We start from the raw sequence: 14901 nt of genomic DNA, 5'->3' as shown, positions 1-14901 counted from the left end.
CACATGGGGTGGGCCGGCGCCTGGCCTGGGGAGACGGCGACCACCGTTGGCAGCCCTCTCAGACCACATCCTGAGCGGCTCATGCCTACGCCCCCAGGGCCTGCCGCCTTCCGGATAAACTGTGTACACAGCTTGGGGATTGCTTGTGTGAGCAGACTCAAGGCTGATTTCAGGGGATTAGGCGGGTCGGGTGCTGGGCCTCCTAGTCTCAGGGGACGTAAGCAGGGGGGAATTTGTTTACAGGCCACCTCAGGGGCTGGGGCAGTGTTTATGGGAAGAGGCACAGGCTATCTGTCTGGGGGTTTTGGGCACAAGCCGAGTGCTTGAGAGGACATGCAGCGTTTGTGCATCAGACTCACTAATGGGGCCAGAGCTGCCACCGAGCCTGGAAGGAGAGGTGCCCCCCCCCCCCCCCCAAACGCTCTTGCTAGCAGCCTTATGCAGCCAAGTCCGGAGGCTGGCTCTCCCCTATGAGGTGGGGCCAGGTTTGCAAGGAAGTGTCTGTGCTCTCCCTGGGCCCCGGAACCTGATGCCAAGTCAGGCTCTCATCTGGGGCCGGGGTCCAGCCCAGGCCCAGTCCCAGGATAGGAAGGGCCTGGGGGACTTTGGGAAGGAGTTGGTGCTGCTCTCAAGGAGGGCTTTGAAGCAGAGAGTTGCAGCCTCTCCGGCTGCCAGTTGAAAAACGAAATCACAGTGGCAACAAGAGGCTGGTTAGGCAGTGGCCACACTTCACCGTCAGCCAGGCCAGTGTCTGCTGGGCAGAAGTCATGGGCAGATCTGGGAGCTGTGTGGGAACAAAATGGGTCGGATCTGACAGACGTGGGAGGTGGGCAGGGAGAGTCTGGCTCAGGTCGTAGAAGGAAGCGAACGACCGGCTCAAGTGGGAGGGAGCCTGACCGCCCCTCTCTCTTCCTACCCTCTTCCCCCCAGCTGGGTCTCTCGTGGATCAAACTCAACTAGAAGTCTGAGGGCAAAGAGCCTTGTGATGTCAAGGGGAACCCTAGGACACAGAGCAAGGGGGACTAGATGGGGATAGACAGAGCATGCTGGGGAGGAAGGACTGGCATTCCAGTGGGCAGGGGTACCGGACAGCGGAGTGGGTATTTTGGGGGTCTCCTGCTTCTGGGCACTCATCACCATTGGGGGTTTCCTGGGGTCTCTGGTCTCTGCGCAAGGGGATTGTCCGGGTCCCGGGCTGTAAGCTCGGTGCTTTGGCCCTCCTACGGGGTCCTCAGCTCAAACATGGGCCCACCCAAGCCAAAAGAAAATGGGACAGACTGTTAGGCAGCCAGCACTTTCTAGTTCACTGCAGTGACTCAGCGTGAGCTCCTAAGTGTGGGCGTGGGACCGGGGAGGAAATTCTCTCCGACACAGAGCTAATTCTGTCCCGGGGCTGGCGGCCAGCCTGCGGCAGGAGTATCTGTGGTGCAGTGTGGTTTTGAGGCTCCTGAGTCCCTCCGAGCTGGGGATCCAGGCATTATAACCCCTAAGGAGTCTCCCTGAGAGCAATCTATTGGGGACCAGGGGCCCTTCTCTCTGCCCTGAAGGGTGAGGAACTGGTAGGTGGAGGCAGCCAGGAGACCCTGCAGCAGACTGACATCAGAACCTACAGAAGCTGTCTGGCTGGGGGGGGTTGGGGGGGGGGGGGGTAGGCAGGGGGGGGGGGAGGTGAGGATGCTGGTGGGGAGGGACTTCTGTGAAGGAGGAGCTGCATGTGGAAGGCCTCCTGACACTTCAGCTGCGGGCCGAGGCTGTGATCTTGAGCAAGTAGAAATAGCAAAGATTTGGGGGTCAGAACATCCTTGGTTCAAGTCCTAGGCGGAGGCTTAAAGGCCACGGCCACCTCCCCTCTCTGAGTGAGCCTCTATTTGTAGGTCTCTGCAGGGAGGCTCCAGAGGGGTGAGGCATGAGGGCATATGGTGGGCCAGACAGAGTTCTAGGCTCTGGGGGACACACTACGCACAGGACAGACTGAGCCCCTCTTCTCTGTGGCTTAGGGAGGGTCATTTGCTCAGTCAGGACCCCAGTTTCTCTAGCCCCCAAACGGAGTGCCCTCTGAGGGAGAGGCGTCCCCTTCCCGAGGTTGGAGGGAACTAAAAGAGAGGCATCGGGGTGGCCCTCTGCCCGCCAGGGTGGGCCGTGGGGGAGGGGGCAGAGGAGGAGGACAGCCAGTCTAGACACCAAGGCAAGCGCTTCTAGTTTCCCTGATGGGCTCCCACACCCACGGGCCCTGATAAGGCCCCTACCCTGGGCCCGTGGCCAGGAGTTCAGTGGCAGGCATGCTCTGGCTGGAGAGGCAGTGGTTGGGAGAGTAAAGGGCCTCTGGCGGCAGGGGCCGACAGAGGTGAGTGAGGGCAGGTGAGGAGCCGCTGAGCCTCTCAGAGGGGAGGATGGGGCGGGGAGGGGGGAGCCGGGAGACAGAAGACAGGGAGACTATAGAGAGGACAGAGTGAGACCCAGAGATGCACACGCACGGATAAGGAGAAAGAGGTAGGCTGAAGGAGAAGCAAGTAGGGAGAGACCTGACAGACAGACACAGACAGACAGTCCTTTGCGGACTTGGGGCACCCGTTTAGCAGGGGCATGAGCAAAGACACAGAGGGGAAGCAGAAGGCACACAGCTGCTGCCCAGATGCCTCTCAGCCCTGCTGTCCCCTGAGCCCTTGGGGACACAGGCCAGCAGGCAGCAGCTGGAGCAGGGGGGGCCTTGGACTCAGACCAACCCGATTCAAATCCCTGCACTGCCGCTCACCAGATGTGTGCCTTCAGGCAAGCACGACCACCCCCACCCCTCTGGCCTCAGCTGTCCCCTTGAGAAGACAGACTTGGTGACAGCCACCCTTGCTGTGTGAGGAGGAGGTCTGGGTGGGGAAAGGCCCAGGTGGTACAGCCCAACCTCCAGGCCGGGGCCGGGGGTGGGGATCGGGGGATAGAGGACACAGGCTCCATGCATGCTTGCAGAATGGATGCACGAATGCGCCCCCATCTCCAAATGACTTCCTGCTGTGGGGTGCCTGGGTGGCTCAGTGGGTTAAGCCTCTGCTTTTGGCTCGGGTCATGGTCTCAGGGTTCTGGGTTCGAGCCCCACATTGGGCTCTCTGCTTAGCGGGGAGCCTGTTTCCCTCTCTCTCTGCCTGCCTACCTGTGATCTCTCTCTTTCTCTGTGTCAAATAAATAAATAAAATCTAAAAAAAAAAGTCTTTTCCTGCCGCACCTGGGATGATGACACATTCCCATTTGGGCCATTCCCTAGAGGTAGGGGGACCCTGGCAGAAAAATTGTAGGGAACCTGGAACCCTGTCTTGCCCCATCTGTAAAATGCACACTGTGAACCCTGACAGACTGACCTTGTGGGGGCTCTTGGGAAGTTCCACTAGAGCAAAGACCAGAGAATTCCAGAATGTTCTAGGGAGGCCAGGTGGTGAACGAGGACAGAGAGTGGGTTTGGCAGTGTGGCAGGCGGAGTTTGAAGCCCAGCATGACGCCTACCTGCCTGGAGCCACACACAATGCCTCATTTGACCTACCTTGCATACCTGAGTTATCTCTGTGACCTTGAGCACATTTCTCACCCTCTCTGGGCCTCGGTTTCTTTCTAATAGTGCCTAGAACAGTGCCTAGAATGTAGTGAGGGCTACATGCATGTTTCTTTAATAAAAATGAAGCCAATAACATCCTCCTGAGGTCTTGTGCTCTCTGTGGCAGGAAGAACCAGATGTGGATTTGAGCCCCCATCTGTCTGGCCAGGGTCTGGGATTGCCAAGGAAGTATGAGGCCTTGGGTGCCGTGGAGCCAGCTTAAACTGGACCAGGGCTTCCAGTGGCTCATCCAAGTTCATTCCCAGTCTGAGAGGAGGCTCCGGGGTTGGGGAGTACCCAAGGGCCCTGGGCAGGACCAAGGCTGCTTGCTTAGCCCTTGGCCGGCCGAGCGTGGCTTCATCGGGAATTCAGGGATGCAGGCATGGGCTGAGCGCTGCCCAAGCATGAACGCTAGCCAAGGATTTGGGCTGTCTGTTTGCTCTGGGCTTTTCTGGACCTCAGGAGACGAGAGAGAGCTGACATAATGGACACCCCTGCATCCATCCTCGTTCACGTCACCGGACTCCGGAAGCCCCCGCACTTGACCTCTCTTCCTTCACGGGGCTCATTTCCTCTTAGCCTCATTTTCTATCCTTCTGCCTCCCACCGCTGCTCCCACAGGGCCATTGTAATCCGTTCAGTGTGTATCTTTTTATTTGGTAGTGTTTTTGCAAAACGTGCGTTACTGTTTTGTGTGCTTTGCCGCATTTGCATGTGTACTTTCAATGCACTTAAGAGCTATTATGGTTAGGTGGTTTTAAGATGCTCTGAATGCCACTGCTGTGTACACACTGGATAATCTGTTGCTTCTACCAGCTGCGTATCATTCACCAGTCTCCCACAGTGGACATTCAAGGGCCTCCAGCTTCCAGCTATCAGGGGACGACTCTGTGTGCTTCACAGACCACCCCCAGCACTCAGGAACCTTGATGGTTTTTGTGCACGTGATCTCCCCATGGTCTCTTGCCTTAACAGCCAGCACCTTCGCTCTTTGTTGGGAGGAGTGACCTCAGGGGCTGGGAGTGCCTGGGAATGCACAGAGGCAGGGAAGAGGGATACAAATACCCAGCCTCCTGGACGGTGACCTCCATTGTTCTCAGAGCACAAGCAAGAGCCGAGGGCACCTTCTGCACCCTTGTCCAGCCTCCTCCCCTTCCGGATCCTATTTCTCCACTCCCTTACCGATTTTTCCTGGAACACATCCTTGATAAATCACTGTTGCAGGGGTCGTCATTGGAGGTTTGCTTCTGGAGAGCCAAAGCTAAGGCATGACCCCTAACCCCCAAACACTACCCATGAGCGCCCCCAGTGCTTGGTGCCTCCTGGTGCTGGAAGGTGCACAGGGCTTCTTGGGTACCCATGGTGTGGCATGAGAACCCGTGCCCCTACCCTGCCAGCCTGCGGGGTAACCTTGCCAGCTTTGCATTTGTGCCACAGTCCAGCAGGCGCTAAGTGTTATCTGGCCGTGGTTCTCATTTGGATGTCTTTGAGCATGAATTTGTCATATGCCGGCATTTGGAGGTTTCCCTCTGGTAAATTACCTGTTCGTATCATTTGACGATTGTTCTGTTGGAATTGTTCTCTTTTTAGATTTGAAGGAAGGGGTTTTTGTACCTTGTAGACGGCAATCCCTTGATGGGTTTGGAGATTATAAATCTCTTGGAGGCAGGCAGCCCTGGAGGTAGGGCCTGTGTGTGTGTGTGTGTGTGTGTGTAACCCACTGTAGGCAGGGGGCTTGGGCCCCAGCATGGGTGAGGCCATGGGACATAGAGCTGGGGATAAGACCCTGCCCATGCTCAGAGTGAGCCATCTGGAGGAACCACAAATAGCAATGCTAGGTTATAACACTAATGACAACACATAGGTGTTATGAATCCCCCCTACCACCAAATTCATATCTTGACGTCCACACCCCCAATCCCTCAGAATGTGACTATGTCTGGAGACAGGGCATCTAGAGAGGTGCTTAGGGTAAAACGAGCTCATGAGGGTGGGCCCTAATCCCTCTTGACTGGGGGCCTTATAAGAAGAGATCAGGACACAGACCCACACAGAGCAAAGACCATACAGGATACAGGGAGGAGGTGGCTGTGTATTAGCCAGGGAGAGGGACCCTCAGAGAAACCAATGCTGCCAACACCTTGATCCTGGACCTAGAGCCCCCAGAACTGTAAGAAAATCAACATCTGTGTTCTTTGAACTTCCTAGCCTGTGGTCCCTCATTACAGCTGCCCAAGGTGACTGCCCCAGGAGACATGACACTCCAGGCTTCCAAAGTCTTGGGGGAGAAGGACACCTCCCCCCTTGCAGGACTGTTACCTGTGCCCACATTTCTAATGGGCTTGGCACCTGCCACACAGAAGTGTCCAGTCAATGATGATGCCACACGTGCCCCTTAAGTGCGTGCTCTGTGCCAGGCTCTGAGCTGGGGACTGGTGAAGAATGAATGTCTGTTGTCTGGCAGGCCTTTTGGAGGTGTTAGGGGGCAGTGGGTAGGATGTGGTCAGCATTGCAGGGAGATGCCTGTGAGCTGGAGGGACCAATGGAGTCAGAAGCGGGTACCAGTAGGAAATTCTAGCAGATGCTGATTCTGGCTGACCCCACCCCCACCCCACAAACACCGACATCAATGGCTTGAGGCTCTACACAGGTGTGTACAGTGCTTCACAGACCTTACTTTGCCTCCCTGTGCCTCCGTGTCCCCATCTGTAAATGGGAATGCTCGTGTCCTGGCACCAGAGTGCTGTCGTGAGGGGTGAGTAATAGGTGCATGAAGTGTGTGGTCTGCAGTCCAGCATACAGGAAATGATCTGTTAGTTACAGGGATGAGCTTTCATGCCCCAGGCAGCGCCCAAGCACCCCAAAACGCACCTTCACCTACTCAAGCCTCGCAGCAGCCTGGGGGTTGGTCATGGGATCTGCCCCGCTGCACTGGGATCGCGGTAGAGCCCCCGAGAGGACTCGGCCTCTGTCCAAGCTGCTGTAGCAGAATGCCAGAAACTATGCGGCTGAAGTCTCGAACCTTCCTGTTCACAGTTCTGGAGGCTGGGGGTGGTGGTGCAAGACCACACCTGAACAAGTTGCTTCTCTCAGGGGTCTCCGTTGCAGGACCTGCAAATAGGGATGATAAGAACGCTTGCTCTGCTGCTTCTCAGGGCTGCTGGGAGGGCCAGCTGAGGCCACAAAGGGAAAGAAAGCCATCCTTTCCTTCGTACACTTCCCATAAGTCTCCAGGAGGGGATGCCAGGGAGGAGAGGGCATGGAGGCAGGACACTGTCTCGGCCTGGGGAAGTCTGTCCCAGAGGCCTCAGAGCTGCCCAGCTCCAGGCCTCGTTCCAAATGGGTGTAAGGTCAGGGTGACAGGCCAAATCTGGGAGTGAGCCAGAGCGGCCCGTTTGCTCCGCGGGCTCTCTGGGGAGCTGAGGGTGGAAAGGGGCCAGGCTGGCCACAGGCTCACCTGCCTGCCTGGGCTGTGATGAACGATGTGCCCTGGGCCTCCACCAGATGTCCCGAGAACTGGGGCAGTGGCTTCCTTGATGGGCTAGGAAAAGGGGAGCAATGAGTAAGACACTCTAGGGCATGAGGAGGTGTGGGAACAGACATGGAAAGACGTGCTTCACCTTCTGGAAAGCCAAGTGGCTAAAAGCAGGGCTCAACGTCTGCTCATCCTGGGTGTGAATTGGCCACTATTTGACTGGGTGACAGTAGCCTCACTTCCTCGCCTTTACATGGGGGGGTGACAGCAGCACCACTCCCTGGGCTTCCTGGGGACGCATGAGCTAATGCAATGAAAGTATTTACACAGTGCATGGGCTATTGTATGCGCCCAGTCAATTCTTATTTATCACCAGGAACTAAAACCAATCGAAAGTATCAATAGACAGAGACCTAAGAAGCAACCAAAACCAGTGCAGACGCCTGAGGAGCAGCAAGGCCATCGTGGTTGCTGGCTTTGGCCTGTGAATTGACCTGTGGCCACATCAAACAGGGAAATGTGATGTTGTAGCACCTGAATTACTAAGAATGAGGAAACAGCCCCGTTCCTCAGGAGAAGCACTGCTGCTCTTTTGCTGAATTCTCCTGGGCATTTCTCACTAAGCAGAGGGCTTCCTAAAGGGGGCCCAAGAGAGGCAGTGGGTGGGTGTGGGTCCCGGACTGGGATACACACGGCGTCGCAGGCGTGACTGTCACATGCAGCCACGCGTAGGCACCGCGAAGGAAAGGCGAAGGGAAACCCGGCACGGTGGCTCGGAGAAGGTAGCTCCGTGGGAGGAGCAGGAATGTGACGAAGGTCTGAGCTCTCCGGGTTCAAAGTGAAGGCTTAAAGAGCTCCAAGGGTTGAGTGGAAGGACTGGGGACCCCTAATCCCTCAGGGAAGCAGGGGGAGCCCAAGACACTGCTCGCTGGGGTCCTTGGAGATCCAACTTCCCAGCTGTGTGGCCTTGGGCGAGTCGGCTCCCCTCTCTGAACCTCCATTTTTTTGCACCTGCCAGTTAGAGTTACCCCTGCGGGGCTGTCAGGGGCATTGCACGGAGCCTGGCAGAGCAGTGCTGGGCGTATGCTGAGCGTTCCGATTAATGTTGGCTGTGTGTATACAGAGAAGACGCATTTGTAGTTACACACGCTTTTTTCAGGAGCTTCCTGATTGTTTGTTGAAGGAACAAAAATAACTAGAACTTTATAGCTCTTTATCATTTACCGTTGGCCAAGGGTTCACTGCCGCTTCACCTGACCTTTCTGACAACATGAGGGAGACACTTTTTTCCCCTATTTGAGAGACAAGAGATTAGAACTTAGAGAAGCAAAATCCTTGCCTGTGTCACTGTTGATCTGCCCTTAAACCCAGAAGTGGGGAGGTAAGCGGGCAGGACATGAGGGTCCTATGGCCTTTCCAGCCCCTCCTCCCTTCCCAGGCAAAGTGCATTTTAGGAGGGCCTTAAGAGTAGACTCTTGGGACCAGAACAGCATAGTGCTTGCCCTGTTTTAAGAGCTTCACAGGTGACATTCAAGCCTCACAGCCATCCCATGAGTTAGAGGCTGTGGGGATCACACCCATTTTATAGATAAGACAACGGACTTGCCCGTGGTCACAGGAGGTTCATGTGGACCCAGGATTTGGGAGCTGGCAGCCTGGTTGGGCCACGGAGTCTGTGTCCTTGACCGCCTGCTCTACAGCCTGGGCTGGCGCAGAAACAGGCTCAGGGTGGGAGGGATGTATGTTGGGACAGGCCGAGGGCAGGCGTGTGATGAAATACTCTCCCGGGGAGGGCTGCGGGGCTCAGGGGGAGAGCATAAGCCAACTGGGGACACTGACTCACTCGATTCCTAGTCGGCTGAGTGGTGGACGGACAGACATGCCTAGAGGATGTCATTGTCACCCCGTGCCACCTCAGCCTGCCCACCCCCATCCCTGCTTACCGATGAAAAGACGTAGCCTCTGACCCCGAGCTGCTCCCAGCCCAGCTGGAGAGCCAGACATGACGTTATTTGTGTCCAGAGCCTGTCTATAGATGCTTGGAAAGTGCTGGATCCCCACTCCTCTTTGCCTTCCTCTTGGGTTCAGATGCGTGCACCCCCGCCCCCCCCAGCCCCACAGCCAAGGAGGGAGGCATGCTGGGGGCAGGGAGAAGAAGTATAGGACAGATGCGCAGGCTGGGGGACGCCCCCTCCAGGCTTCTTCGGGCTTCCTGGCCTTGCTCCGGCCCGAGCACACATCTGTCCTGTGCCTTGTCACTGACTGTGAGCCCCTACGGGAAGGGACCCAAGGAAGGCACTTCCACGTCCCTGGGACCTGCACAAGCTGGCATAGGGAAGGAGGACATGGTCATTTCGTCCTCAAGGCCACTCTCGGTGACTGTCATCAGACCATGATTTTGGGGGCAGCATGTAGTGACGGTGAGAGCCCTCGTTCTGCAGACCTGATCTTGAACACCAATCACACTTTGCCCCAGTTACAGGGGTGGGACGCACTGTTCCCATCTCCTCTCTGCATTCCGGGGGTCACAGGAAGCCCCGGGGGTGCCCTCACTGGGTATGTCTGGACTCTCCTCCCAGCCTGTGGACTAAGCTGATACCCAAGTGGGGTGACACTTGAATTCTGAGTCCCTTGAGCCTATGACGCTCAAGGGGATTGTCCAACTGGCTTTTATTTAATAAAAACAAAAGATGACTTTTCTGCCGTAAAATACAACCTCAAGCCCATTAAGGACCAACAGTGCATTTCCGTGGTGGAAGGCTGGAGTTATTTATAATGAAGCATTGATTGGCAGTTGTGCGAGCTGAGCGTCTGGTTTGGAGCCCACGTGTCGGGATGGGAAGAGCTTGAGTGGTGGAAGGTGTTTGGGTGTCCGGCTATCAGAGCCCCATATTCCAAGCCCAGCTTGGAATTCAGCAGTTCCCCACAGGGCCCTAACAGAATCACTAATATTTTTTGAGGGTTTATGATGTGCCAGCACTGAGCTGATGTGCCCTATTCCCGGTGCCTACAATTTTTACATCCGTCCTGTGAAGGAGCACGTGTTCCCATTTCATGGATGAGGAAACAAAGGCTCCGAGAGAGGTCACATAGCCAAAGCCACATGGCTGGCAGGTGGTTGAGGCTGGGTTTGAACCGTGCCCGTGGGCGCACCTCCAAGACCTCCCAAGTTTGCCAGCTCCCCAGAATCTCAGGGTGTTCCTCCTTCGAGTGGGAAAATCCCCAGCAAAGTTGTTCTGGGAATTGGCCCATGTGCCACTTAAGTTGCCTGACGCATGGTAGGTGCTCGGTGAGTGGATTCGTGGCCATGTCCTTCCCAGACAGTGGCGACACGGGTCTGTGTGTGGTCCATGGCCCCACGGAGCTCAGGGTACGCCCGGAGGAAGGATGCTTCTCTCTCTGGGCCTCAGTTTCCCCAGATCTGAAACAAGAGTCCCCATGCCTGCCTCTGAGAGGCCCTGGGAAGACAAAATGAGGGAATTATTCCTTGGCACGGAGTGGGTGTTCAGGGCCATTTCTCCTCTGTCTTCCGGGTAAGTGGAATGGTGTTTTCTGGGGCTGTCCTGGCAGCAGACTTGTATGGAGCCATCTGCGCACTCTCGCCCGTGCCTTCCCCTGCACCCGCCCCCAACTCAGGCCCTCCTCTGTGGATGTGCTGGGTGGGGCGGGGATGAGGTTGGGATGAAGGGTTCGGCGCTTCATCTGGTTTCGAGGGGCTCAGCCACTCCCCAGCCTCCACCCTTGGGCATCACTTGGCCTTTCTGAGCCTCTGCTTCCTCCTCTGTGCACTGGGAGCGGTGACGATAGAGCCTGTCTCTGGCTCTGAGTCCACCCAGGCCCCCACTCCAGACCTGGCTCCAACCCCTGCCTCTCTGTCCTTTTCCTGCAGGTGTTTCTAGCTGTGCCCAGGGACTGACTGGCTGAGGACCCCATCGGAGAGCCTTGGATACCCTAACTGAATGGTGAGGGGCTTTTGTGGTTGCAACTAGCATCTGCAAAGGCCACACTGGTGGGGGACCCGTGACACGGGGGGAGCACTTGGAGAATGCCAGCCAGCTGTCTCCTGGGTTTGGGAAACATGGAGGGACCCGAGCTCCCAGCACTGCACTCCCCTCCTTCATTATGCTGAGCATCATCACCATTTTACCATGAGTTGAGGAATCTGATGAATGATTGTCTCCCTCACTAGACTGTAAGCAAAGGGGAGGGTCCAGGAGAGGCAGCAAAACAGGATGGTCAAGAGGCTTGACTCTGAAGCTGGGTGTGGCTCCCGGCTCTGCCTCATCTCCGCTGTATAACCTCAGGCAAGGGACTTAGGCTCTCTCTACCTCAGCTTCCCTGTCTGTAAAATGGGGTTTGTAGTTAAGTAAGCCCTTAAGCCATCAAGATGCCAAACTGGCCTGGCCCAGAGTCAGGCAGATCCCGGTCGGCCTTGCTGGTGTTGGCCAAGCCCTTGCAGTCAGTCGCCATCACGCTTCCCCACTGACCCCTGTCTCCCCTCGCAGAGAATGGGGGATGAGGATTACAACACTTCCCTTGCCTATGATGACTACCCGGACGATTTTGACCCCATCATGGTCCTGGAGGAATCTTCTCCCCTGGAAGGCACGACAGCCAGGATCTTCCTGGTGGTGGTCTACAGCATCATCTGCTTCCTTGGGATCCTGGGCAATGGGCTGGTGATCATCATCGCCACCTTCAAGATGAAGAAGACGGTGAACACGGTCTGGTTCCTCAACCTGGCCGTGGCGGACTTCCTGTTCAACGTCTTCCTCCCGATCCACATAGCCTACGCGGCCCTGGACTACCACTGGGTCTTCGGGACGGCCATGTGCAAGATCAGCAACTTCCTCCTCATCCACAACATGTACACCAGCGTCTTCCTGCTGACCGTCATCAGCTTTGACCGCTGCGTCTCTGTGCTCCTCCCTGTCTGGTCCCAGAACCACCGCAGCGTGCGGCTGGCCTATGTAGCCTGCATGGTCATCTGGGTCCTGGCTTTCTTCCTGAGCTCTCCCTCCCTGTTCTTCCGGGACACGGCCCACGTGCACGGGAAGATAACCTGCTTTAACAACTTCAGCCAGTCAGCGGCCAGCTCTGCCCCGTGGCCCACTCACTCCCGCCTGGACCCCGTGGGCTTCGGCCGGCACACAGTGGTGACCGTCACCCGCTTCCTCTGTGGCTTCCTGGTCCCCGTGCTTGTCATCACGGCCTGCTACTTCACCATCGTCTGCAAGCTGCGGCGCAACCGGCTGGCCAAGACCAAGAAGCCCTTCAAGATCATTGTGACCATCGTTACCACCTTCTTCCTCTGCTGGTGCCCCTACCACACCCTCCATCTGCTGGAGCTCCACCACACCGCTGTGCCCGGCTCCGTCTTTAGCCTGGGTCTGCCCCTGGCCACTGCCATTGCCATTGCCAATAGCTGCATGAATCCCATCCTGTATGTCTTCATGGGCCAGGACTTCAAGAAGTTCAAGGTGGCCTTCTTCTCCCGCCTGGTCAATGCTCTGAGCGAGGACACAGGCCACTCCTCCTACCCCAGCCACAGAAGTTTTACCAAGATGTCGTCGATGAACGAGAGGGAGACCAGCATGCTTTGAGGCCCATCTGGGAACCCCAATGGACAGACACTCCGGCCTTGGAGGCCGCAAACTCTGCCTTTTCAAGACCACCGCAGAAACCTCCGCAGGACACACCAACGCCCCCTGTAGTCTGCACGGGGCTGACTGGCATTTTGAGCTGGGAGTCCAGGGCTTGGAACTTCTTTGTTCGAGTGGCCTGATGGACTGGGCAAGCCATGTCCTCTCAACTTTGGACTCTTTCCATGAGGATCTGGGGTCTGGGGGAGGCAGGGACGGAGAAGAGCTCAGGCCCTCAAAGGAGGCCAACTGAAGATACTCACCCTTGAACTTTCCAGGGTGATGGTGCTTTGCGGGGCCATAGCTGTTTGGGAGACGTGGTGCCAGCCCCTTGCCCCAGGCCCTGCTCGCACCTTGCCTTTGTTTCCTGGGGGCCGGGTCATGGCGGGCAGCCATCACCTGCAGTTTCCACCCCATCCTGGGGGCTGCCCTTCCTTCCCTGGTCCACCGACTCTGGCTGCCGGTGCTCAGAATAAAGCACGCCAGGGCGGGAGGCCAGGGAAGGAGGGCCTGTCCTTCTCCTCAGCTTCCTCCGAGCCTTGCCCAAGTCAGCTTCAGGAAACAAGCTGGGGGCATCCTGCAGGTTGAAGAATGGGTCCAAGGTCTTGGTCACGGAACTCAGCGGAGCCTGCAGCCTGGGCCCTTGTCCTGTGCTGCTGAGAGGCAGGCGGTGGGGCCTGCCCAGGAGTAGCTCTGTTGCCGTTTCTCAATGAGGCCTGACACCTTCCCGTGCTACAGTGTCATTATCCCACTTACAAGTGACAAAGCAGACGTCCTGTTTGGGGGTGGGGGTGGGGAGTAACTCACAGGGACACGCAGCTAGCCGGAAGCCAGTTAAGAGGTGAAGCCAGCTCTGACTGGCTCCGGAACCTCTGTTTTTTTTTTTTTTTTTTTTTTTTTTTTTTTAATGGAGGGTGTATCTATTGAGAATATTCTAGACTCTCATGATCGCCTACATTTACTTAGCACCCCCTATGCTAAAGACTGTCCATGTGTTACCTCCTTTACTCCCCTCCGCCCTGGCGGGCCTGAGTTAGGTACAGTTATTACTTCCCTTTTACATATGATGGATAGCTGCAGCTCAGAGAGGTGAAGTAACTTGCCTAAGGGCGTCCAGTGGGTCTCTGCCAGAACCTGGATTTGAAAACAGGTCTTTCTGGCTCAGAGAAGGCTGCAGAATCAGGGTGTGGAGAGAGGCTTGGGGTTTTGACCATAAATATCTATTACTCGGCAGATTCATATAAACCTCTTAATAGCGCATAACCCAGGCTTGCAAAAAGTTTTTCAAAATGACCCAACATGGCAAAGAAAGTACACTTCGCCTCCAGTCCCCTGACACCCACCCACACGTGCCCACTGTGGTTCCCATGTGCTGCACCACCGGCGACCTCCAGGGAAGGCAGGGTGGGGAGAGAGGCTGGGCTGGAGGCGGTCTCTGGTGGGCCCGAGGCCCTCCGGCCTCGAGTGTCCACATTCTCTTGTCTTCCACGTGCCGCCGTTGTGAAGCCAATTCCCTGACAAGATGCGGTGAACACATGTAATGTGTACACAGCGCTGGGCAGGTTCCCGAGGCCACGGGCTTTTGAAAGGGGTTTGGAAATCACACCTCATTAAAAGAGGGACTGTTCCTTCCCTCCTTGGGCCATTGTGCTTATGAGGAGGCAGCTTGGAACTGACCCCAAGGCATCCAGTGGCTTCAAGAAATCTAAACTCGGGCCATCTGGGAGCATAAAAAGGGAGCTTGAAGTCGTGCCCAGTGCCTTTTGTCACCTCCCACCACCGTGGCACAGGTGAAGGAGCTAAGGCACGGGACAGCGTGGGATGTCTGGCCCCAGAGGGACAGTCCTCAGCCACTCAGCCTCTGACCCCCAGGTGCTACTTGCTCAGGCCAGGGCCCTCGCTCCTCCTGGGCTGCATGCCGGCTAGGCCGGGCCAGGGAGCCAGGAAATCATTTTGTCGTTGGAAAAGCTGATGAGCAGGAGTAAAACTCAAACCAGCTGTTTCCTCCTTAAGGTCAGACCTCTTTCTGGCTGCCCCACCAGGAGTTTCTCATTAAATACTGAAATGCAACCGGGACCTCCTCCTGCATCTTGTCCCTGCAGCTTCTTCAGAGTGTCTCCCAGGGGACATATACAAAGGTCCTGTGGTTCACAAAGAGTGTGCCCTTGCACTACTCCACAGGCGGCCAATGTGCTTTGTGCCTGAGA

General features: G+C 56.4%; 1 protein-coding gene across 4 annotated transcripts in view; it reads left to right on the top strand.

Annotated features, from left to right (window-relative positions):
- CMKLR1 (chemerin chemokine-like receptor 1) overlaps positions 1 to 13628 on the top strand; it is a 45543-nt gene extending 31915 nt beyond the window's left edge. For all 4 annotated transcript variants that reach the window (XM_059408608.1, XM_059408609.1, XM_059408610.1 and 1 more), the window contains 2 exons: positions 10942 to 11014; positions 11558 to 13628. In XM_059408608.1, coding sequence (XP_059264591.1) covers positions 11012 to 11014; positions 11558 to 12655 — 1101 coding nt within the window. In that variant the 5' untranslated portion in view covers positions 10942 to 11011 and the 3' untranslated portion in view covers positions 12656 to 13628. The remainder of the gene's footprint in view (positions 1 to 10941; positions 11015 to 11557) is intronic.
- Positions 13629 to 14901: the final 1273 nt, after the last annotated feature.

The sequence above is a fragment of the Mustela nigripes genome, chromosome 8, assembly GCF_022355385.1.
Source record: "Mustela nigripes isolate SB6536 chromosome 8, MUSNIG.SB6536, whole genome shotgun sequence".
Taxonomy (NCBI): Eukaryota; Metazoa; Chordata; class Mammalia; order Carnivora; family Mustelidae; genus Mustela; species Mustela nigripes.
This window is presented reverse-complemented; position numbering and strand designations above follow the sequence as displayed.